At 42.3% G+C, this 24,932-nt stretch overlaps 3 protein-coding genes across 4 annotated transcripts; all 3 read left to right on the top strand.

The window, feature by feature from the left end:
- The first annotated feature begins 639 nt into the window (after window positions 1-639).
- Window positions 640-6,707, top strand: synj2bp (synaptojanin 2 binding protein). The gene is made up of 4 exons (XM_070979827.1): window positions 640-828; window positions 1,438-1,574; window positions 2,011-2,106; window positions 4,724-6,707. The coding sequence occupies exons 1-4, from the start codon at window positions 765-767 to the stop codon at window positions 4,865-4,867; spliced, it is 441 nt and encodes a 146-aa protein (XP_070835928.1). The 5' UTR covers window positions 640-764; the 3' UTR covers window positions 4,868-6,707.
- Window positions 6,708-7,748: 1,041 nt separating this feature from the next.
- On the top strand, window positions 7,749-17,302 carry LOC139342742 (deubiquitinase DESI2). Its single transcript, XM_070979991.1, has 5 exons — window positions 7,749-8,779; window positions 12,493-12,565; window positions 13,394-13,487; window positions 13,585-13,726; window positions 14,609-17,302. Exons 1-5 carry the CDS (start codon window positions 8,741-8,743, stop codon window positions 14,846-14,848), a joined length of 588 nt encoding a protein of 195 aa, XP_070836092.1. The 5' UTR covers window positions 7,749-8,740; the 3' UTR covers window positions 14,849-17,302.
- Window positions 17,303-19,446: 2,144 nt separating this feature from the next.
- Window positions 19,447-24,576, top strand: srsf5a (serine and arginine rich splicing factor 5a). Of its 2 annotated transcripts, none has more exons than XM_070978517.1 (7): window positions 19,447-19,578; window positions 19,745-19,815; window positions 20,403-20,516; window positions 21,256-21,325; window positions 22,746-22,819; window positions 22,903-23,007; window positions 23,416-24,576. In XM_070978517.1, the coding sequence occupies exons 1-7, from the start codon at window positions 19,453-19,455 to the stop codon at window positions 23,702-23,704; spliced, it is 849 nt and encodes a 282-aa protein (XP_070834618.1). In that variant the 5' UTR covers window positions 19,447-19,452; the 3' UTR covers window positions 23,705-24,576. The 2 variants fall into 2 exon arrangements, with proteins under 2 accessions (XP_070834618.1, XP_070834617.1); XM_070978516.1 differs by having other exon boundaries at window positions 20,403-20,517; window positions 21,248-21,325.
- The last annotated feature ends 356 nt before the right edge of the window (window positions 24,577-24,932 follow it).

Below are 24,932 nucleotides of genomic sequence, written 5' to 3'. Positions count from 1 at the left end.
ACATATAAAGTTGGTGATGTTAATGAATTAGAAATAAATGAAAAACAGGATAAAAAAACATTTTAGGTGCATTTAAAACGTGACTGTGGACTTCTGTTGCAGATACACATCAAAAAGACAGATTAAGTACATTTTGTTACATGTGTAACTACCATTTCAAATGCAGGACCTTTACTTGTAGTGGAGTATTTTTATATTGTGATATTGCTTCTGCTATTTAAATACTCCTTCCACAGATGGTCATGAATTAGTATTTTTATGAAATTACATCATATGAATAACATAAATTTAAGAAAACACTTGGAATGCTAAGGTACAGTAAAAACAATTCAATCTAGTATTTAATATGTGCAGACAGGCAAAGTAAAATGACGCGTACTGAAAGCAGTAAAAGTACATTTAGAGTGATTCCTACACTTGTTGAATGTAATACTTTAACTTGTAATGGAGTATTTTTACACTGTAACAAAGGGAAACATCTGAATACTCCTTCCACCTTTGGGATTTAAGGATTTAAAATCAATAGTAGATGTAGTAGTAAAACACATCATGTGTAGTATTTGCATCTATTCGCGCTGACCAGCTTTGTAATTCAAAGGTCGGCCTGCAGTTCTGTCTCCTCCCATCAGGGGGCAGCACAAACACAAACCACCCACCGTGCCGAAGGAAGCGAATCGAAACTCCTCAATGAGTTCACCTTCAGATCAATAGTTTGTCCCCCTGTCTCTGAAGTCTTCATTTTATTCGTTTGGTGACTTTACAGAATGAATGGCTCTCTGCACTCCTCACCCAACGTGGTGGACATAAGACTGAAGCGTGGCCCGGCAGGTAAGAAGATTGTACAACTTGACGCACAGTTAGCAGATGGCGGCTACGCTACCAGCTAGCTACGTAGCAGCAAAAATCAGCGCTGTCAAGCTAGTGCGTTTCCTCATGCTAATGGCTAATTTGCGATTCAAAACTGACAAAAAAGACCAGACCGACATGCGCTACCGTGTAGAAAAAGCAGAGCAGTTTGGGCTGAGGAAGCCGGCTGAGGTTTAACAACTCGGTTTACTTATAAAATAATCGTTTATGCACTTTGACGCTGTGTTAAAACCCTCAAAAGTAACGTTTCTCCTCGGCCTGTCAGACTGTGACAGACAGTTTGTCCGCTGAAGCCAGCGGCTGCGGACAGTTAGAAAGCTTTATTTAGCTTCATGAGAGAGAGAAATGTCCGGTTTCCACTTGTACTCGTTATGTAACATGTTGTGACCTGGTGTTTCTGTGCATACACCTCAAGGCAGCAGGAGGTTGCAGCGTTGGAGTGACTCCTCTTGTACTTTGATCCATTGAGATACATGATTATGTTTGGATCAGCAGCCCCTGCCCCGACAAACGATGGGATTTGTGCTTATTGACTTTTACTCTTAACCTCTTTGTCTGCTTTGTTTGAAGGCTTGGGATTCAATATAGTCGGGGGCGTGGACCAGCAGTATGTTGTGAATGACAATGGCATATATGTGTCCAAAATAAAAGAAGATGGAGCTGCAGCTTTGGATGGAAGACTCCAGGAGGGGGACAAGATCCTGGCGGTAATAAGGGCCTTTCATTTGGGTTTAGGATCCAGAGGAGGGTACTTATAGTTTTGTCTGTGTCATCTCTATAACATTTAGTAAGATTACTGAGCATTGATTTTAGAGCTCAAGCTGGTAACTTTTTAATAATCTTAAATCTTGGAAATCATTTTTTAAACTCAAATACCCCGAATCAGCTTCTCGGCTGTCAAGATTTGCAACTTTTCTTTGCATAAAAGTGAAAACTGAAGGTGGAACAAGCAAATATATGACATCACCTGGAGCTTTTGGGGACTGTGATTGGCAAATACCTCTATCGTCTGATATTTTCGATATTAAACAGTTCATTGATTGCTGTCATCCAGACTGTAGTCAGCCGGTTAATCAAAAACTAATGATTCAGTCATTTGATGAAAGAAAAAGCTCATTGTCCTTGATTTTGCTTCATGTGTAGATCAACGGAGTCAAGCTTGAGGATCGGACACACAAACACGTGGTGGAGCTGTTCAGGACAGCCGGGGAGGACGTGGAGCTCCGTGTTCTGAAAAAGGTGGGAGACGTGATGCCTTAAAATGACCTTTTCCCAGTATTCAAGAGTGTGAGTTGTTCAGTGATTTTTCAAGGGAGTTTGGGGCGACTTTGCTGCCACCTTAAATGACTCACACACAGGTTTTGACCTGTAGGATCCAATCCAAGGACAAACAGAAGAGATTAAAAATACATACAGGTGTGCATTCAAAGGCAAGCTTGTTTGTCATCTTGATAACGTTTGGGGATACAGATCCCATTTTAATACTAGGTGTAAATGTGGCTTAAGTGTGGTCAAACAGGTTTAGCACAGGTGGTTGGACACCTCCGCCTTAAAGCTGTGCTGCAGTTTGGGATTTTTTAAACTTGAACTTTGAAACAAACTTTATTGTCCAGCAGAGTGGAAAGTGTGATCACCAAAGCAGAATAGCAAGCAACGTGTAAAACCAAACATCAAAGTAACAATCACAGCGCACTAGTAAAAATAAAAAGAAAGATAAACAATAGTACATGTCTGCTGTACTTTGATGTAACTCCCGAGTCTGGTATATGCAAGAGGCGTCACCTGGCTTTGTTTTCGCCGGCCAACAGTCGAACTGAGTGTATTTGGGTTTTTTTGTTTGAGATAAGGTCTCAGTTGTTTTGTATAGTGAGCACTGACTGCATCCAGGGTGAAGGTCTGAGAGCATTTTCAAGCTAAGTGTTAGTTAAATCAGTATTGTTAACACTGTGGATCAGACTAATCTATTTTTTAAAGTATCTTTCTCTCTCTTTTTGTTAAATTGTCATCTGAGTTTTTCAGTCTCAAACTGAGGAAACAAAGGATGCAAACTGTCTGTCAGGATGCTCCTTGCTGAGAGTATAAAGCTGAGGACAAATTCACTCTGCGGCAGTCCAGAGCAGCATTGAACCATAATCTGAATGTTGTCTTCAGTTCTCAGAAACAATGGCCTCAACAATAGCCACGTTTAATAAAGTGTCTTTGTTGACTCTGGGGAATAGCACATCTGGTCTTATTCCCTGAAGATTAATGATTTATTTCATGAATTTTTTGATGATGTGAGTGGAGTCGGTCTTTGTTTCACTACTGTAAAACACAGTTGGAATCCCTGAGGAATCACCTTATGTAAGATCAGTGAACCGTGTCCTGCTCAGGATTAGAGGTAATGTCAGGGCAGCATCCAGTTCCACTTTCTGTTCCAGTGTGTTTCTTCAGACCAGCAGCATTTCTCAACCAAACAATTCCACTGAACTGGTATTTGCTGCCACACCGTGAGCAAATATATTTTACCACTGAGACTATGGAGATGAAATTCTGCTACAATGCTGCGTGTGGTGGAGCATCAGAAGTGGGCGTAGTTTGTATGACTTGAATTTTCTGACCCCCTCCCCCCTCATACGTCACATACTGGCAGATTTTGGGGAGCTGCTTTGGAAAACTCTATTTCACACAGTGACTGGCTGGTTTTGAGGAGCTGAAAACATACGCAGGGTTTCAGTTTCTGTCTCTTTTGGTTCATTTTGTGCATAATGACTTCAGGGACTCTTGGTGTGTACAAATATTACAAAACTGCCTTTGAAGAAAGACTGTGTGAAAGTGCATCATTATACCCATTTTCACAATTATTGCATCCTCTTTATGACCGCAGGCTTTTCACCAAGACCCCATTCACACCTGGTATTAAAATTCCTCCGGATCGAATCTGCCTGAACACATCAGGAGGTAGTCTGGATCGCATGGTGTTCAGATCTTAGGTCGACGTAAACACAGTCTGTACAACGTGCTGGCGTCTGTAGAAAGCATAGCATTGATACAGATATTTGTTTTAGCCAACATTAAATACAGGCTGTTCACATTTAGAGAGCGAAAGAGACGAGAGAAGAGACACGCCTCTGATTACTGATGAGACATCTGTTCCATGAAAGCACCAAAAGACGCATCATTCAACAGAACTGTTACAGATGAAAGCAATACAGGTGCAAAATGAGAGATGACCGTGTGTTGCACTCATCTGTGATCAGGACAAAGAAAACAATATCTTAATGTATGACAAGAAGGGACAAATAATTAAGTATTTGTGTAAAAGAAGAAGAAGAAGAAGAATTTCCTTTATTCGTCACATTTTTTTATACACAACATGCAGTTGAGGAGGAAACTGTACACGCCATGCATATGTGAAATTCCATCCCGCTATTTGACCCATCCATGGTCAGTCCTTCCTCCACGGCAGACCAGGAGCGGTGGGCTGCCAGTCGACCAGCGTCCGTTTCCCCTAATTAGTTTCCCCTAATGCAGCAACTCACAAAAGTCTGAGTTTTAAAGGGAGTTTGGGGCGACTTTGCTGCCTCCTTAAATGACTCACACACAGCTTTTGACCCGTAGGAAGACCCGAGAGAACACATTAAAAACACCAGCTGTGCATGCAAAGGCAAGCTCGGCTCATTTGTCAGCAGGATAACGTTTGAGGATGCAGATATTAATGGCAGGTGTGAATGGGGTTGAAGTGTGGTCAGACAGGTCTAGCGCAGCTGGTTGGACACCTCCGCCTTAGTGGCGAGTCAAACAGATGCATGTCGACGTAAACATCACCTCCAGCGCAGCACTGATATTCATTCTCCTCTTTAAATCTTTCTTGCAGTTGCCTCATCACATGAACGGACCCACGGGCTCACAGCCCGAGCACGAACCTTCGGTGTCTTCTCTGGGAGTCCTGGCTGCTTTGGCCGGAGTGGCGGCCATCTTTGCGTTCATTTACATGCGGAACCTTAGGAGGCACCTTTAACTGAGCCGACGTCTGTATGTTATTTTTAAGATCAAAAACTTTGCTAAAGGCCAAAGAGGTTGAAGAGGGAACAAACTCAAAGCGGTAGACGTTATTTTCTTGATTAGCTGGTGTTGGTGTCACTGATGAGTTTCCCCATGTTCATGTGTATTATGTGATTAATGGTAGCTTCTTGACACCCTTCCTATGCAAAAGGATGCTCTCTTGCCACAGAGGTGACTTTTAATAGATAACTTTGTGATCGTAAGGGGAAGAATGAACACGACATTCCTGCTGCCGAGCCGAGCTGAGCTGGGCTGAGCTCAGGCACGAACAAACAGCTGCCCGTGCACAGAGGGCGTATATGCAGAAAACTATGAAATGCTTGAGTCAAGTCAGACTGAGTCAAGCTTCAGGGTCCATTTACAAACTGAAAGACAGTGTTGTGCTCCGTCACTCGTCGGCCTCCCCGTACCTCCGCGACTGAATGGCAGAGCTGTCTGAGGGGCGACGTGAGAGGAGCCCACTGTTCTTGTCAGTCTTCAAAATTTGATTTTTCATTTTGCACAGAATCATGGGAGCAGCGGCATCTCGCCGCCGGATTAATGTGATGAATTGTGTAACGGTGCCTTGTCTGTCTGGTCCAAGTGACGGCGGGGTTTGGTTCTTGTCGCCCCGTGTCACGGTCAAAATAAAAATCAACACACTGCATCCATTAATGCGTCAGACTGAAGGATGTGGCTGCTGATAATCTGTATTTTCTAATGTCAGACACTCCCACCAACAGTGAGTTAGCCTCAAGTCCATTTGTTCAATATGTAAACAAAACATCTGGGCGCTGTCAGTTTTAGCAAGCTTTACTTACACAGGAGGGAATGGTGTGTTTGTTTGGGACTATTTCCAGCTGCGGATTAACACACACTCGGTGCTCTAGCTTGTGTTTCCAGGAGCAGGACAGTGTGTGAGTGATTCACTGGAAGTAAACTTTAGCGCCCATGATCATGCTAATGAAGGAGCTTGTCACAATGTCGTTGCTTAAAGATGCTTTCTTAATAGTGTTTGGACACCAGTGGAGCTCTAAGGCTCAGAGCGATAACAGATATCAGGCAGCGCAAACAGGTCCTTGTTGGTTTTGGTCTTCTGAAGGGATTTGTTGAGCAAGAAAAATGCAGATTATCACCAGACGCATCCCGTAAAGTATCAGAGTATTTCCAAGTAGTTTCACTTTGAAGCGCTTATTGTAACGTGTCAAACGGTCGGTCAGCCTGTATCCTGCACCCAAATCGTTCCTTAAACACATATCATGTGGTGGGCAGCTCATTTCTTCACGCTCAGACTCGGAGAGACGCTGCCATGACAGTGTTGTGTGTCACAGCCATTTCAGACATTCTCCTAATTTAGCATCGAGGCCAGTGCTCGTGATCACTTCGCACCTTCTGCTCACTCATTTGTCTCGTGGAGTCAGTATGAAATATGGAGTTATTGGTTATTCATTTATGTAGAGGATCAACAGCTTAATACTAAAAGCAGTTTGACTCAGTTCACTTTCAAGGAGAAATTAGTTGCTGTCAATGTTTGTTTGGTTTTTTTTTTTGCACTAGACACAATCTTGGAACTCCTCCATAGAGCAGATGAATAAGTGAATTGTGTGTATTTGTGCACATTTGTCAGTCCGCAGCGCATCTATCAAGCAGTTGTCTCTGACTTTATGTGGATCTTGTTGTCTGTAAATACATTTCATGTCGCTCTGCTGAGTGGGATTGTGAATATGCCAGAAAAGTCGATCAGAAGCACTAATAAATTATGCAAATACTGTGTGTTTTACATCCAAGCACCTACTGTATTATTAAAATTCATGTTGAATTCACCTGGTTTGGGCTTGCTTTTATTTAATAGCTGGAAAGAATATTTAACATTAAATCTAATGTGAGACAAAACTATGAAATACCTAAAACACATCAAGTCATGATTATTAGAAAGCAAGATTGACAAGACATAAAGAATTGTTTATAAAACTATCATTAAGAATCAAAATTGTGAGATAAATCTTGACTCACTAGTCCAAATAAAGATTTCCCAAACAATTATGACTATCAAGTCAAAAGTATGATGTAAATGAGATTATTAAGGCAAAAATCTGCATTTATGATGTCAAATTTGAGATTTCCGAATTAAAAGTCTGAGGAGATACTGAGTCTGAATGTTAATTTCTTTGTTAAAATCTTCATTTCCCACATCAAATTTCTGAATTAATAAGTGTCTTCTTATGGTTTTGACATTAAATCAAAACGTCGGTCGAATATCTCAACTTTAAAAAATTAAAACTCACATCTGCGAACTTAGCTGACAACAGCATCACACCGGATGTTGTCGGATTGCCTTCAAATTAAAAGTGGACAACTGACAAAAACCTTTCCTGGTACTTCCTGTCTAGAATGAATCATTACCACACTGCTTATTATTAACATAAAAAATGCTAATGAAAGCAAACAAACAAACATAAATTAATGACCGATAACTGAGAGACTAACATGAATCACGGTGCAGACTAGCATTACGCTTAATATTATTTTTAGCTGATTTAACATCAAAATAAAGCACAAAACCTGTTGTAGCCTATTGTTGCATTCAGTAACCTGCACATTTAACCCATTTGAGTGGCAGCCAGTCACAAAATTGCACTTCGACAAACAAAACGAACCTAAATGTCCAGCAGATCCCATAAATAAAGTAAATTGTCTTGGTGAATGTGGGGCACATTCAACAAGATAATTCACTTTATTTTTCACGCACGCTTTCAGCCGCTGATCAGCACAAAGGTGGAAATTAAGCATATTTCAGCGTGACCCTGGCTGACAGAAATAGTAAAAGTGGTGTATTTTGTAACAAAATGTGCTCCTGTACACCCACCAGCAGCTCTGTCTCACATCAGCTGTTGGAGGATGCTGCCTCGGAGGCAGATATGATGTAATCTAACGCTTCAGTCCCAACCGGAGGGAGACAGACGGGAGGCAGAGAGCCGGGGAACAGCCGCGCGCCGCGGATGAATCTCGGCTGCTTTGCTACTTTCTCAAATACGTTTTCGAGCCTCCATCGAGCGGTTTTGGGTCAACGGGTCCGCGGTGTCGTCGGAGGAGTCATGCCGCGGAGCTTTGTGCCAACTAGCCGACGAAGAGGATGCTGGATGCGCGCCAGCGGTAGAAGCAGCGCCGGCCGGGGATGCTGCTGGTGAACTTGAGTCCCCCCTCCCCTCCGCTCCCCACCATCAGCTGTAATTAACCACCATGGCTCAGGAGTCCTCTCCCACAGCTGCTCCGACATCCTCCGTGTGAAAATGGCCCGCACTCCGCCTCCATCGCTGACATCCGTCCGCCCTAGCTGTCGCCTTTTCGCCTGTGATGAAAGAAGCGCGCCTGCTTCAGATTTCAACACTTGCAGGCCCTTTTATACCCGCTCCGGATCATGTTACCACTTCTAACGCGTCTGATGAGAAATTTTGAGCTGCTGTGTTTGCTTTAATTTCGCAAATACACCTCCTGTCCGCATCGAGTTCCCTCACAGCAGATATTTGTGGAGCCGGGAGATGGGCCGCGTCCCCTGCTGCACCTCGCTTTGCCCTGCCGGGATCTGAGTTTCATGCTTTCCATCTCGCTCGGCTCCAGCTGTCCTGTTTTCTTTGGGACATTTCCTGACCTCTCCTCGCCTCCCCGGCCACCCTGCGGAGCACTGTTTGCCCTGCGGGGGAATGATCAGCCTCTATCCCTCCAGCCGAAGCCTGCCAGCTGCTCCCTCTGTCCACCGCGGGGCCCTGTGACTTCAGAGGGGTGTGGAGGTCCTGACGACCATTAAACGTGGAGGGTGGGGACGTTTGCCTTTCCAGCTCAGGTTTAAACCATGGCCAATGAACCTGTCATCCTTAACGTGTATGATATGGTAAGGGTCCCTCTCAACCACGCTGCGCTGACTTTTTATTCACTTTTTTTCGTTGCTTTTCGCTTCAGGCAGGCATGCTTGTAATCGGACACCTGCAGAGGAAGTGAATGCACCACTAGAAATAGCAGGCCCGATACACACCTGTTTCACATGTGCACTTCACAGCTCTTTCAAAGTTGGAAAGAGTCCACTCAGACAGGCTATTGCATGAAAAAGAGGCCGTGTTGTGCCTGCAGCAAAAGTCTCTTTATATAAATTCACACTTGAAATAAATCATTTTCCCAGCGTTCACAGATTTTGATTTTTCTGCTTTAATTCTGCTCCTGTGGACATCTGAAAATTGACAAGTGTTAAATTAAAAGATGTTTCTATTGAATTTGGTGTGCAGTCACACCCCGTCTTCAAAGATTTAGGACGAGCCTGGACGGTAAGATGCTCAGTCTATGTGGTCTTATCTGGTTTTGCTGCAGACATGCGTTGTGTCATGACAACACATTCTGGGCTTTCTGTCATTTCAGCCATTATTTAGCAGCATGACTGCATATGTGGAACAGTTAGAGCATCCAGGACAGGAACATAAAAAGATTAGAAAGCAGAGAAGTGAATTCATTTCAGTGTCCCTCAAACCTCTGACCTCTGTCACTGTGCCTCCAGCTCACGTGATGCACACACATACAAAACACACGTTTTACGCACTCACATAAACCCACGCACATCAGTAAAGGACAAGGGTCTGTATTCATTCATGTTCCCACTGCCTGGTCCTCACTGTGCTGCTCAACAGCCTCCTGTGTGAATATTATGCAACATGTTGCTGTAATTCCACAGAATTACTCCATTTACAGCCAAACATTGTGGAGTGAGTAACATCTTTACTGCAACTCCTCTTATTTAGCTTTTATAATATACACTCAGGAGATTATTTATGATGATGTATATTGTAGCTGTAGGCAGATGTTACTATGTATCTATCAACAAGTATAACTTCTGTGTATCTGTCATAACGACTGATATAACTGTGATCATATTTAATGAGCTGTGATTACACACGTCCTCACTGTGTGTTATAAAACATTTATTAATCTGCACATATTCAGCTCACTCAAGTGAGTCCAGAACTCTCTATGAATGTGTTCAGAGCTCATGTAGACATGTGGCAAAAGTACTTCATGTGCACGCCGCTTGAATCCTGTGCAGGAATGGCGGACCCTGCCACTGACAATGAAATCCACTGCTTAGAGAGGTAACTAATGAGTCTGAAGTCATACAATAGAGAGCTGAAGTATTATATGGTATTCTAGCTTTAACAAATATAACATAAAATTTCATATTCATATGTATATCTTCAAAAAGCGGCTACAGTAGCTTCATCAGAGCTTCATTACAGTAATGAATCCAGCCTGAAAATATCACTATAATGTGCTTAAAACTACACTCTAGTGTGTTCTAAATCATTTGTTAATTATGTGTATTACTGCTTAGAAGTGCTAAAAAGGTGGTGGGTGGGAGTTATAGTGTCACCCATGAAATAATAAAAATAATCATAGAAAGTCTGCAGCTGGTGATTAACTTCATTGTTTTCATTCACTTCAGTGTTACGACACTGAATTCTGCAAATGCGTCTTTGAAGTATTTCAACAAGTGTCCTCATCTTGTAGCTTTCCAAACATGAATCGTCTCACTCCATATTTGGAGCAATTGTACAAATGCAAAACAAAAATGAACCTGTGATAAAAGGACTCAATGCATCGTCAGAACACAAAGCCAGGAGCAGCTTTTGGACTCTGGGCTCTCTTGGTGTCGTCTCACAGATGAGGACCTCACCGGGGCCAGAAATGACAGCTGCTCAAACAGCTGACTTAATTCCAGTGTGGCTCTGCTGTGGCGGGACTTAACAGGTCATGCAGGGGCTGTTGAAGGGGGAGAAAGTGATCATGAAGGCGCTGACAGTCAGCCTTAAATACTTTGCAGAGAATTAAACACAAAAGCACGAGTAGGCAGCGAGATCCGCCTGAGAGTGAATCATGCGAGGAGGGGCGACGATGAATCGATCGGCTTTAATGTCAATTCACTGTGACTGGTGGATGTGTGTGGCAGTGCGTGCTGGATCTGCATAGGCAGTGTGTTGTGAGGGAGACTGCATGGATCGTTGCAGCAGCGTTGGCTTGCAGCATGACTTCACAGAAGCACGAGAGTTGAGGCACAATATAATGACTGAAAGAGCTCCTGCCAGGACTCACTTGTTTGTGCACTCAGGAGAAAACGGGCATCATTTGATAGCTTTCACTCAGGTTGAAGATTTGTCCTTGTACGTTGAAGCTGAGAACTGGGAGTTCCCGGTGTGAAATGACAAAAGCACGAGAGCTAAACGGAGTAGAAGAAGAAACGTGAGAAGACTCTGTTGACACAAAGTGGAATGGTGGATGTGCTTTTATTGTATCACTCTGAAGCCTGTTCTATTATTAATAGGGTGCATCTGGGGCACTGTGGATAGCTCTTAGCATGTTTCCTCTGCTGTAAGGGTGTGGGGGTGTCAGTGGGTGTGTGTGTGTGTGTGGGGGGGGGGGGGTTGTAGTCTGGGTATAAATTAGCTCATGATTGTCTGCAGTGAAGGGCGGCAGGGTGGCTCGTAGATCACCAGGATCTCTTCGCATGTGTGAATTTTCCTCTAACAAGCCAAAGAGTCCAGACTCTTTCTGTGATTGATTGATCTGCCCTTGAGATGGATCAGTCCTCTGTGGTCTTGTCTTCTGCCCAGTGCATGCTGGGATGCCACCATTGTTACAATGCTGAATAGGAATAAGTCGATAAAGGTAACGAATGATGATAAAAGTTTGATTTTATTTAAAAGTCTTCGGGTGAATACAGGCAGGAATAACAGTGAGTTACAGATGAACAGCACAATGCAGAGCTGTAAGTCACACACTGGGAGTGACTGAGGTTCGGTGTCTTGCTAAAGGACATTTCAGCTTGTAAAGAAACTCTGCAGACCTTGTAATTAATGGTCAACCTGCTCCACCAAGTGACCGACTGCCGCTCCACAAAATCAGAATGAAGCAAAATGCATTTAAAAGAAAGTGCTAGTGAGAATAATCTAAAAGACACCATCCGATAGAAAAAAAATACCGCCTTAAAAACCATTCAAGAGCAGCAATAAACCACTGCCACAGATGAACTTCTCAAAGCAATAGTTTGACATAAATCGCCTTCTTGCTGAGAGTTCAATGAGAAGATCGATGTCACTTTCACGCTACGTATGAAGCTGGACCTGGGAGTTTGTTAGCTTAGCTTAGCATAAGAAATTTTTGGAAACACATTAACACGTTATACCTTGTTTGTTGAATTCATACAAAAGGTGTAAATACAATAATCCTCAGACTTGCTCAGCTGGCTGTCACCCCCTTTTTCCAGTCTTCATGCTAAGCTAAGCTAAATCCAGTAAAATCATTGTGATACCCAAATTCCAAATACTAATATGCTGAAGTATATTAATTGTGACTAAATGTAACTTGTTTTTGCTCAGACTCGTGTTGCTATCAGCATGTCTCCTGTGAAGAAGCCGTTCAATCAAGCGTTCTTCTGAGACTGAGTGTATTGTGCATGATGCAGAAGTTAAGGCCACAGTGTTTTCTGCTGCATTTTCTTTCCTGATACAACACAAAGTAACTCTTATTATTGATCCTCGTTCTTCCTCTCCCTCTCGCTCTCTGCAGTACTGGATCAACGAATACACTTCCAATCTGGGCATTGGAGTCTTCCACTCAGGCATTGAGATTTATGGCAGAGGTAAGACCCTCCCTCTCCTTTATGCCTGTGAATCCCATTAGCAGGATCACAGCAGGCCTCACTCGGACCTGAGCAGCGCCGTCTGATCACGAGGTTTGTGCGAGGCTGCTTTCACAGACACAGATGAAGTCAAAACTGGAATATGGAATTGTGCTTCCTAATAATAACATGACCCCATTTCTCTGGGTTGAGTCACCACTGACTCACTGTGTAATGTGTGTGTGTGTGTGTGTGTGTGTGTGTGTGTGTGTGTGTGTGTGTGTGTGTGTGTGTGGTCTGAAAAAAGAGGCAGAAACCAGCGCCAAACTAGATCACTTGGAATTCCATTATTTCTTTGCAGCCAGAAATATTGGCTCTGGATTGGATTCAATGTTCACAGTTTTGCATGTTTTGAAAACAGTTTTTTTAACTTTAGAGTCATGACAAAGAATCACTGTGTTAGCTGGTCATTTGTAGAATTCATTGTATTTTATAAACTCATCATATGTTAATTAAAAGTTACTTTGTATACTTACATCCACGTTCTACCAACATCAGTAATCTGTTGCTTTGACATATGAAACAGCGCTGTGTGTTGGCTGTAACAGCGTATAAATTCAAATTTAATTCAGAAGCTGCAAAGCTAACAGTTTAATAGTGTGTTCGATATGCTGTGCCTCCAGTGTTTTCCATCATGCTGCTGTAAATACAGGGCAGAGAGGACTGTAATTAGCCAGGCCTAATGATTTAAGCACAGATTGTCAGCCATTAATCACTTGCTTGTGTGTAATTACAGTTGATGCTTCCACTGGAGGAGTTAACCTGTGTTTTACATCTTTGTCCACACAGAGTTTGCATACGGGGGTCACCCGTACCCTTTCAGTGGCATCTTTGAAATCAACCCCGGCAACGCTGCCGAACTGGGAGAGACTTTCAAATTCAAGTGAGCGTGCTCCATTTTAGCAGACAATAGACCGTGATGTCGTTATGTTGATGGTGAAGATAAGTGTGCTGATACCTATCTGTATGCTTTCAAACAGGGAGGCCATTGTTTTGGGCACCACAGACTTTACAGAGGAGGACATAGATAAAATCATGGAGGAGCTGGGTAAAGAGTTCAAAGGCAACGCCTACCATCTAATGCACAAAAACTGCAACCACTTCTCCTCCTCGCTGTCTGAGGTCAGACTGATACGGTGTTTACTGACAAATGTTGTTTTTGTTCCTACTTGTATGTATTGTTCAGACACTACAGGACGCCGAGCGGTGCTGAGGAACAACTATAAATACGGCAGAAAAAAGATCAGATTACAAGTTTGTTCACAGAAGTACACTTAGTATTATTGTACAAGGGAGTACTACTCAGTTCTGTGAAAGCAGTTATATAATGTCCTCTGTGGCTCTGAAGGGAACTTTTTAAGTCTGGAAAAATAACTCTGTTGATGTCATCAGGGTTATATCGGCTTGGGCTTCAACGCTACTACATTTTTAGTGCTATTTTTAATGCTAAGATGGGTCCATTCTTAAAATATCACAGATTTTCATGATCCCTTCAGGATAAATTTTACTAACTTTCCTGATTCCTTAACTTTTTATCGAGCTCCATCATCGGCTTCACATTTCAATTTGTTACTTTGGTTTGCTTCCAAATGCTAACATCATCATCATCAGCAGCTATACTTTTAAATGTTAGCATGCTAACATGCTAAACTAAGATGGTTAACAAGGTTTTCTTTACCCTCCCAGCATGTTGTCATTGTGAGTATGTGAGCATGATGACATTAGCATTAACACAGCCTCATAATCAGCTAGCATTAGCATTATGAAAGGAAAGCCTTTACAGTTACATTATGGGAAATGTAGGATCCAGTGTTATTAGTGCTTGACCCACAGTAGAGTCTAAAAGTCAGGATATCTCGGCCTCTGATTCTTTGTATCCCTATATACATGAATAGAAAATAAAGCAATTTAATAAGTTGCAAAACCATCACATCTGCTGGTTTGTATTTGTAGAAATAAAACAAAGATGATATGCTTCACATCACATATTTCCACTTTTCTCAGTTGCTGTGTGGACGGGAAATCCCTCGCTGGGTCAACAGACTGGCGTACTTCAGCTCCTGCATCCCCTTCCTGCAGAGCTGCCTACCCAAGGAGTGGTTAACCCCGGCCGCCCTGCAGAGCCACATCAGCCTCGGCCTCCACAAAGAGGAGCAGAACGAGTCGAGCGACGAGGACCCTTCGTCCCCGTCCGGAGCGGCCGCCACCAGCTCCTCCCACAGCTGTCGCCACACGAGGGTGTGAGCCGCCCCACGTGCACTGACCTCGGGACCTTCCTGCCACCTCTGCTCGTGGCTCAAGTGGCATTAGTAGGCTTGAACAACCACCTGACCTCATACTGTTTGTCCTCTGAGTAAAGAGGCAGGAAAGGAAATGAGCTTCTACCAGAGACTTCAGACCTACAGAGGCCCTGCCTGTCCTCTCTGCAGGCGACAGGACGACAGAGGCAAACTTTGACCCGAGCCCTGAGCGCTGAAGCGTGGCTCAGACTTGACAACAACCACTTGTAGATCTGAAGTTTGTAGTCTGTTATTATAAGTCTTTTCCATGAACTTTTAAACCTTTGTCAGCCTTGTTCCCTGCCCTGCCTTCAGAGCTGCTTTTGTAGAATAACTAGATAGACACCTGAGGCTACTTATAGCGACGTTACCAGGAAACTGCTAATCTGCTCAATTTCAACAAGTTCTCGTTCAATAACCTCAACGTGGCCTTCAGTTGATATCGTTGACTCTGCTTTCTTTGTGTGGAACGCGAGGAGTTAACTTTGGCCATTTTAGAGGGTTAAGGAGGATTTGATTGTTCCCTCGAGTTCAACCTGAACTCGTAAAAATTTTGCATGTTGAAAGAATTTAACAAAACATCAAAGTAAGCTGAGGCACGACACTTCTGATCATATCATCAACTATTTCTTCTCCTTGTCCTTTTGTAAAAGAGGCGATCTAACCTGGGACTTACCTTAACCTTAAACACTGACCTGGCTGTTACCTGCCGGTGTAACTAGTTCATAGACGGTTGTAAACAATCAAGGGCGAATACTGTTCATCTTAAATAGTCGCTGTTCACGCAGCCTCGGCAGCCCAGTCGATTTCTGTGAATATCTCAGAGATACAAACACAAAGAGAGTCAAGCTGCTACAATGACAATTATTGACTTTGTGACCCAGTACAATTTTTGTCTACGCTTTTATATCCAAAAGGTCTTTATATTAAAACGGTGCGATAACTTCCAGGCTAGGAAATGTACATTAACACCCAGAGAATGATCCTGGTTGATTCTGGTATCATCACCTTTTTTTTCCGCCATCAAACTGATAAAGACTGAGTGAGACAAAAAAAAACCCCAAACAAACAGTATTCTCCTTTAATTACAGTATTACTTAAAGTAAGAGCTTTCACATTTTGGGAAATACTCTTACGTGCTCCCTTGCTGAGACTTAGATGTGAAGATTGATACACTCTCACATCTGTCAGGTAAATAAGAAGCTACAGCTGGTTAGCTTAGCTTAGCATAAAAGCTGGAAACAGGGGGAAACAGCTAGCCTAGCTTCCTCCAGAGGTGGCAAAATCCACCTACCAGCCCTCTGACAGCTTTAACGCAATTTTTCAAAAACTGCTTCATCTGTACAAAAACCAAAGTGTAAAAATGACAATTTGATGGTTTACGTTGGTTATGGGCCAGACTATTTCTTGGCTGGAGCAGTTGACAGGAACTAACAGAGACTCCAGGAAGTAACTGGTCTCAATGTTGTTTGAGTTCCTTTTTCTATTTATTTGATCATACTTTTTGTATGATTAACACACGAGACATAGCATGTTAATTAACGAGCTTTAGAGGTGGTGGTAGACTGTTTCCAGTCTTTATGCTAAGCTAAGCTAAGCTAATCGGCCGATGTCTAATGCTTCATATTTTTCCCACAGGCGCAAGAGTGGTATCAATCAAATAAGTGTATTTCTCAAAATGTCAAACTGTTCCTTTGGGACCATAATTTTATATTTGATTTATTTCCAATGTGAACTGAGCTGTCACATGTTTACATACACAAAGCATTTCAGTGGTAGAATATGATGTCATTAAGTTATTTCAGCCCTGTTGACAACTATTTCCCCCTCTGACACTGACGCTGGTTATTATAATGACGATAGCCTAATGATGATGACAAACATCGGCTCTTTGCAGTTTTACTTGTTTTAACTCATGCCGCTTGCTTTTTTCAAATGCAAAAGCTCAGTGAACCAGACCACACGTGATTTTAATCTTTCCCCATCCCTCCTGCTGTAGTGTGTTTATGGACAGCTACCCTTTCTCAGGAAGGAAATCACATGACTCGTAATAGTGGCGGTCATCTCGTTCTTGCTGAACACCTTCATAAATGGGGTTGAAAGTGCAAATTAATCATTTGACTTCTTCTTCATGTTCTTAAATAAGCTATCTTCTCATTTATTTTTGATGTAGGCTTACATTTCACCAAGTGTATTGTGTTGGGATTTGGGGTATATTTTGAGTTGACTGGAGCTGTACCGTGATCAGTATCCCATGCTCAGAAGTCTTTGGCACTTTCCACAGAGCTGACCAGACAGGTATTTTTTTTCTATCGTACTGTGTCAACCTTAACCTTGTATTTCCTTTTCCTAACCTAAGACCTAAGACAAGTTCAAGAATGATGATATAGTACTAGAATAAAGAGACAGAATAACAAGGAAATGTTGTGCTCCTTCATAACATGTCTGGGTTCATCAGTCTGTGAGCATGACTTTTTATGACTATATTGGATTGTCACTGTATGTTATTTATAGCAGCAGTATGATGAAGCACTTTCATTTAACTTCACGTTCAGTGGGTAAGCCAAAAAAAAAAAAGACATTTCATTTTAAACATTAATCATTTGTAGATTTTAGATCCCTGGCAAATATATTGTCCAATATCAGCTAATCGAAGTTGGCCAATAACTAACAAGAAATTGAGAAATGCTTTTATCACTGTCTGATTTTTTAAAATTCATACCATGTCTGTCTTAGAGGTCCTGTTTGAGTCTGGCTTATATGCCTAAGTATATACAGTCGGTGAAAATAGGAGCAAGTTAGTTAATTTCAATAATACTAACTTTTTTAATAAAAATTAGAGATTTATATAATGCTGAAATCAAAGAAAAAATACCTTTGGTTGGCAAAACATCACTATGACTACATGCAGCAATATATCATTATTAATATGTACATATAACATAACAAACTAGTAAAAGAGAAATAATTATATGGGACTAAAACGGAACTCTGCGTTTCCAGCGCCCCTTCATTTCACATGCTGTGCTTTCAATGTAAATTCTGAGGTGGGTTGCCAAATCCGTGCTGTATCCCCTTTGAGGAAATCCGTGCTCAGTTATTTATTTATTTTTTTTTATAGGAAAAAACGCTCTTTATTGCACTGTAATGCGTTTACAAGCTCTGTTCTACTCATCTGAATGACAAAGGAGCAAAGTCGTCAACTTTAAACAAGTTAAGTATTAACTGCAGCAGTTAATGACCAAACCCCAAACTGGCAACGTAAAAGCGACAGCATTTCCTGTTCCCCGCTCTTTGGACTCATTCGCCATTTTGATACAGTCGAATAGGGCAGAGACGACGTAGCGAACGTAGAAGTTGCAGCTAACCAGAGACGTACACAACCGAAACAGAGATTCAAAAACAGGTGAGAATCGGATTTAATTAGCCTTAAATAAATGTATTAACTCTGCGCTTTTGGAAATGGCAAACTGCAGGGCTGGTGTGTTCTGAACAGTGAATTATGTGGCTAACGGCTGGTAGCTAACTTTAGCTCGCCTTAGCTAGCTGAGGTCGACCTCGAGGCGAGCTACAGCCATGATGGACGCACCAAGCAGGAAATAAAATGGTTTTTAAGCCGGGTAAATGTAAAGCTCAACGTCATGCAGCTACATTTGAATGGTTTTTGGAACATTTTTAGATGTCACCAGTGACACCCATCCATGGAATTGAGATGGAATTGAGATATTTTTACACCAACACGTTCTCTGTTGTCACAACGTGCCATAAAGGACTACGTTAGCTAGCAAGCTAAAGATGGGCCCAAGTGGTTGACTGGTTTGATGAGTTCAGTCGAGATAACGAGAGAGAGAGGTGTAGAATTGACTTAATGGTCGTTTTTGAGGTTTTTGCGTGTGGTGCTACTTAATTTTATTGTGTTATACTGAGATGTGCGTTTATTACGTTGGCCACCCCAATTATTTTAACAATCGAGGATAAAATAGAAACTGGAGGCTACGCGACATCGCCTTAAATTACTTTAAATCATCATAGATGTTGAAGTAACACCTTTCAAGCAGGTCTAGCAAAACCTGAACATTATAACCTTCGTGTAGATCGGAATCATTTTTAGGCTCTCGTCTTCCATTGCACCATGTTCACCTGTTTGCACTTGAGAAGGTACAAACTGAGGTTATGAACGTTGGAGATAATTGCTTTAAGAATTGTATAGTTGTGATACTTTGTGAAGACAAAGTGAAATTAAACGACTACACACCCACAAAGGATCCACAAAAGAAACCAACCAATTTACATATTGTTCATATAAAGATCTGGATAGATGCAATGTTAGCTTTTTGACTCGGTTTCAAGATGTAATGCTACACAGAATCTGCCATCGTGACTGATTTTATTGTCAGTAACAGATCTGTTACCGATTACGCTTGTAATACCACTCTGTGAATGGCTAAAACTAACTACTGGCTTCTGGAAGTCATTGGACCGTCATAGTTAAATATTTATCTGTTTCAGCTCCACATTTGGTGTAATGTTTAAAATGTCATGTGTGTTTTCCCATTTCAGCAGATAACAATGAGTGGTTGTCGTGTCTTCATTGGCCGCTTGAGCCCACACGCCAGAGAGAGAGATGTGGAGAAGTTTTTCAAGGGATATGGACGCATTCGGGAAATCAACTTGAAGAATGGATTTGGCTTTGTGGTGAGTCACTTTGTGTGAATTATGAATTTTGATCCAACTGATTCAGACACTTCTCACATACATCTCCTCCTCTTAATTAACTAAAAGAAGCCCACTTTTAGCCGCAGCTCCAGCTCTACCTGTTCTTTGTCTTGAGAATAATAACCTGTTGTTTCTCTCTTCTCAGGAATTTGATGACCACAGAGATGCAGATGATGCTGTGTACGAGTTGAATGGCAAGGAGTTGTGCAGTGAAAGGTAATGGTCTAATCTTAGATGGTTCATTTGTTCTGAGCCCCTTTCTCTGGCATGTTTCACAATGACTGAATGGTGGGTGTGTAACCAAAGGTAAATGTAGCATTTGACTACAGTCACAGTAGGGTTACCTGATACTGAAATTCACCATCCTCCAGTACATATCTTTGCTCCCTTCCCAAACACTTATACTAGCTTTTGTGTAATCCCTTCAACCCCATTTATAATTGAGGGAACTTGCCAGTCATGTCTGGTGTTTTGTGTCTAGTGTTTTGTCAGTATTTGTACCAGTATATGCCACAATCATCAGCGTCCCGGCAGTTGTTTCATTATTCACCGTCAATGCTTCATCTCCAGCATTTGCCTCTCTATCACTTAAGTCTTTCTGCTTCCTGTAAAGCAGAAGCATATTGATGTATTTAATAGTGCACATTTGCCCCCTATAAATAACAAACTTAATCCAATAAATTATTTGTCAGGGCCAGACAGATTTAGATTTATAAGTAACTACACTGCTGGTTGTCTATTATGGTTGTTGTTACTGTTCACCTGATGGTATTATCATCACAATGTCTCGCTTTTCTTTTCAGGGTCACTATTGAGCATGCTCGCTCCAGAAGAGGAAGAGGTGGTGGCCCTGGAATGGGTCGTTTCGGTGGCGGCGGCGGTGGCGGCTATCGCCCATCTCGTAGCAGTGGATCCAGGTACACTTGCTTCACAGTACCTGAAACCTGAACTAGTTAATAGTTCTTATCACCCTGAAGTATGTGCAAGTGTGTTTTCTGATAAGTTTGGTTTTAATTAGTAATTTGATGCTATAAAAAGGGGATATGATATCATGATCGACAGCTTGCGTGTGCTCACAGTTGAGTTGGACACGCGTATGGGAGGGACTTTGCTACCGTGGCTCCACACCCCCATCACTACTGCGCAGACTCCGTTGCCAAGTGGTGTCACCTGCGACTTCTTCTAGGATATTTTATCCTGATTTTTGGACATTGGGAGAAAGTGGAGACACACTGTCCACCTCTTATGTACAGTCTGTGGTTTATCCAATTAATTAAGAACAACCTAACTTAAAAAAAAGTGCATTTGTGAGGCATAAAATACAAGTACAAAAAGAAATTTGATATTACTGTTTTGAGCTGCATTAACTACAATAAGTCACCAGGTGTGAACCTGCTTTTCCACCTCTGAGTCACAGTCAAATATTGGTTCAGCTTTTAGGCTGACAAAGATGGCAAATACAACAGCAGTGAGCATGAAGCGAAACTGTCTGTGAGAATGAATTCAGCCCATACTTAATACTGAGGGCTTTCTGGTTTGATGTGGATGCATTTACAGCCTCCATAGTGAAACATTTGCGCCCCCCTTTCCCCTTTTCCCCCAAAGATAATGTCGCATTAAAATTTCTATTGTTGTTTTTCTTTGTTGGCCGGACAGGTATGGGCCTCCAGTGCGGACTGACCATAGACTCATTGTGGAGAACTTGTCTTCACGGATTAGCTGGCAGGTAAGAGAACTTTCTGATGTACCTTACAACGCAGGCTTCTTACAGAAAAACTCATATCACTCTATTATTACATGTTTTTTAAATGAAGCAGCATTCATTTGATCAGGCCGGGTCAATTTGTCTCTAGTCAGATTGAATAAAATATTCATCAGTTAATTGGACAATTGAAATAAAAAGCCCCCCAGTGGGTTTTTTTTTTTTTTTAAACTTAACATCGACAGTTTCTTTTTTCTTTTTTTTTTCCTCTTCAGACCAGAGCACATTACAGCTGCTGATGGGCATTCTTACTAAAAACATTTAACTGTTTAACAGCTGCTCTGATATGGTTTCCTTTTTATCAGAGGTGAATGCACCCTCCACGGAGGTGTCAGAAGTGTGTAGCGCCCTCTCCTGGTTGTTTTTCTGAATAGTGTCCATTTGGTGCCTCTCCTTACACGCAGTTGCCGCCGGTCTAAAGTCTTGGCTGGGCCCCGTAGCGGGTGAAAGTGGTCTAGCGCAGGATACGGTAGCCTTAGGAGGTCCGTAGCCACAGTCTGGAGGTTCTGTGGGCTGGCATCCCCGACTGCTGTAACCCCCCTCAAATCCACGGTCCCTACACTCTCCCGTTTGGGTCTTTTTCTGTTGCTGATGGAGCTGGGGGGGTGTTGAGTTGGGCGCACACCCCTCCCCCTACTTGCTCTCTGGTGGTTCCTTACTTGTGGAGGCCGGATGCTGAGTCAAGGCCGAGGTCGTTTCTCAAGAGCTTAACACTGCATTGGTTCCCATTTGCTATTTGGACAAGTGGCTCTATGCTAATATCTTCCTGGGTATGGAGCGGTAAGTAGCATAAACTCATGTGATTGGGTTTGTTTAGGGTCGGGTGGTAAAGGGTTTTAGAGTTACAGTCTCAAATGGGACGGGGTCAGTTTTACCATGTAAACACTACTACTTTTGAGCCAAATCATTTTCATAGGTCATATGAATATAAAGGGACTCTAGATCAAATTTCTGTCCACTTACCCATAGTACTATTTTGTATGCAAAAATGCAGCAAGTTTTAACCTCAAGTACATGAAAACCCTTACTGCCGTGTACCTGTCAGGCGTCTCATTGTGGAGTTGAATTGTTTTTTTTGCTTATGAGCTAAAAGAAAAGAAAGAAAAAAGCGAATTCATGGTGCCAATTAATGGGACTTTAAAACTGAGTTAAGGCAACACTTGTCCACACTAAGCATTTTCAGTGGCTCTTTTGTTTACATGCCCTCCACTGAAATTGGAGGTTATCACAGTGACAAAAGTCAGCATTAGATGATAACCCAAGTTTCAGTGTGTCCTGGTGTCTTACTGCTTGCTCACTTCTCTCCCTCCAGGTCTGAAAAGGCTCTCACTGGCACAGTGTCTTTCGTTCTTTGTCATTAATCTCACATTATGCTTTGAAACAGGACCTGAAAGACCTGATGAGAAAAGCAGGTGAAGTTACCTTTGTGGACGCTCACAGACCCAACAAAAACGAAGGGTGAGTTGTTCTGTCAGTCCAGCATATCAGACGGCCTCTGTCCTCAGAGTTTGATCCTCATCAGTGCTTCTGTTTTAATACAGAGTGGTTGAGTTTGCATCTCGCAGTGACTTGAAGAACGCCATCGCTAAGCTGGATGGGACTGAACTGAATGGACGCAAGCTGAAGATTTTCGAGGACCGCAGAAGGTGATTTTTTTTTTCCCTTGTAGATTTACCAACGCCTTGGGAAATACACTTATTTGTTTTCATGCCAAGAGTTGAATGAGAAAATCAATACCACTCCATTAAGTCTGGAGCTATAGCCAGCAGGTGCTTAGCTTAGCATAAAATCTGAAAGCAGGGGAAAACAACTAGCCAGGCTTAGTTAGAAAAACAATAACCCTGTAACTCTTGGTCACTTTTTGTGCCCTGAGTGTATTTCCCACCAGTGATTGAACCCAACACAGCAAACAGAATCTGGCACATTTGGGGAAAATCTGTGAGCTCCAGACTTATTTTTACATAGAGATCCTTCTCAGTGCAGTTTGAAGATCGGCCTGTTACTGATTCTGCTATAATAATGTTGTACTAAGTGAAACTCATTTCCTCCAACAGTCACAGCAAGAGTCGCTCCCGTTCCCGCAGCTACTCCCGCTCAAAGAGTCGTTCCAGGAGCCGCAACCGTTCCAGGAGCCGCTCCAGGTCTGCCAGTCGCACCCCAGAGAGGAGGTCTTCAGGAGGGGGCAAGTCGGGCGCCAGATCCCCCTCCAGGTCCAAGTCTCGCTCCAAGTCCCGCTCCAGGTCCCGCTCACGTTCACCTGCTCCCGCTCAGAGCAAACAGTCTCGCTCCCGCTCTCGATCCCCCTCACGCTCCCGCTCGGCCTCAGCAGACAGCAAACACTGAGAGGGGCGCACCTGTAGGCCGTAAAATAGACTGAGAGGTGTTCACCACAGGCCTGAATGGTGGCTTGTAATTTTTATTTGATTTTTTTTTTTTTTTTTTTTTTTTTTTTTTAATGAAGGGGAGGAAATTGCCTCTAATGGTCTCTTTTGAAATCAAATCTTCAGTCATTAATGTGCCCACGTCGACTTTGATTTCTTTTTGTTTGTTTTTTTTGTTAGTTTGGATGTGCTTCCATGGGGAAAAAGTTTTTTATTTTCCTCTTATTTCACGATTTCTACAGTTCCCTCTTTTAAGCCCCTTCACATTTCGTTGAAACACAGCGTGACAGGAATCATTTTTCTCACTGGTGATACCTGTCACACCCCTGCAGCCTGTCCTCGCTGTCCGCCATGTTACGATTCCATCCACTCCCCTGTGCTTCGCCTGGGTGTTCAGAGCGCTTCGAGGTTAGGTGGGAACGTTGCTCATCCCCCAAATCGTTGAGTCTGTTTCTGTTTGTGATGCGAGCTCCTGGCATTGCCGTGAAACTGTGATTCTGCTTCTGTTGAGGCGCCTGAACGGGTGCCTCTACGCGTGTTGCATTCACTGCCCGGATATGTGAACGTAAAAATGCAAACATCTCAGTTGATGGTTTAGTGCAGTTTTCTTGTGTAATAATGTTGGAATCTGGCATTAGTTTTGATTTCATTTTCTTTTTTTTCTTCTGACACTGCTGTATCAGGACCTTGTCTCGTGTTGGTGATTTGTTTTCTTTGCATTTATGTGCTTAAACTCCAGGTTTTGTGGGTCTGAACACAAGTGTGTCTTTTTCAGCAAGAAGAAATGTCTCTAAATAAGTTTATTAATTTGATACTAATAAAACACTCACTGCATATTGTCATTTCATTTTTTAGTGATGTCAAGGAAGAATGGTGACTTCATTTTTTAATATTTTGTGAATGTGATTTGAGAGACTCTCATACACATTGGTCTCTCGCAGTTTAACCGAATAAAGCTTTCACAAACTCCTAAATCTGTCAGCCATCTGTCAGTCTGCACAAATAATGCAAATCACACTAAAAGAAAATGTTTGTTTACATTTCATAAAGCAAAAACTAAGATGCCTGTGCCTTTGGTTTATAGGATAATTATATAAATGCATATTAAATTTAAAGCCTGAGTATAAATATCCAGTGGTTATGACAGATAACACAAGTTTGATGTCAAAATGGCTAAAAGAAACTACAAA

This window comes from Chaetodon trifascialis, chromosome 14 (assembly GCF_039877785.1).
Source record: "Chaetodon trifascialis isolate fChaTrf1 chromosome 14, fChaTrf1.hap1, whole genome shotgun sequence".
Lineage (NCBI taxonomy): Eukaryota > Metazoa > Chordata > Actinopteri > Chaetodontiformes > Chaetodontidae > Chaetodon > Chaetodon trifascialis.
Note: the sequence above shows the minus strand (reverse complement) of the source record. Positions and strands in the feature narration are given on the sequence as shown.

Coding starts and splice junctions, on each gene's coding strand:
- synj2bp (XM_070979827.1), top strand. CDS start 765: ATGAATGGCTCTCTGCACTCCTCACCCAACGTGGTGGACATAAGACTG. Junction 829..1,437: donor ACTGAAGCGTGGCCCGGCAG/GTAAGAAGATTG, acceptor CTTTGTTTGAAG/GCTTGGGATTCAATATAGTC. Junction 2,107..4,723: donor AGCTCCGTGTTCTGAAAAAG/GTGGGAGACGTG, acceptor TCTTTCTTGCAG/TTGCCTCATCACATGAACGG.
- LOC139342742 (XM_070979991.1), top strand. CDS start 8,741: ATGGCCAATGAACCTGTCATCCTTAACGTGTATGATATG. Junction 8,780..12,492: donor TCCTTAACGTGTATGATATG/GTAAGGGTCCCT, acceptor CGCTCTCTGCAG/TACTGGATCAACGAATACAC. Junction 13,488..13,584: donor GGAGAGACTTTCAAATTCAA/GTGAGCGTGCTC, acceptor GCTTTCAAACAG/GGAGGCCATTGTTTTGGGCA.
- srsf5a (XM_070978516.1), top strand. CDS start 19,453: ATGAGTGGTTGTCGTGTCTTCATTGGCCGCTTGAGCCCACACGCCAGA. Junction 19,579..19,744: donor AGAATGGATTTGGCTTTGTG/GTGAGTCACTTT, acceptor CTCTCTTCTCAG/GAATTTGATGACCACAGAGA. Junction 23,008..23,415: donor ATTTTCGAGGACCGCAGAAG/GTGATTTTTTTT, acceptor TTCCTCCAACAG/TCACAGCAAGAGTCGCTCCC.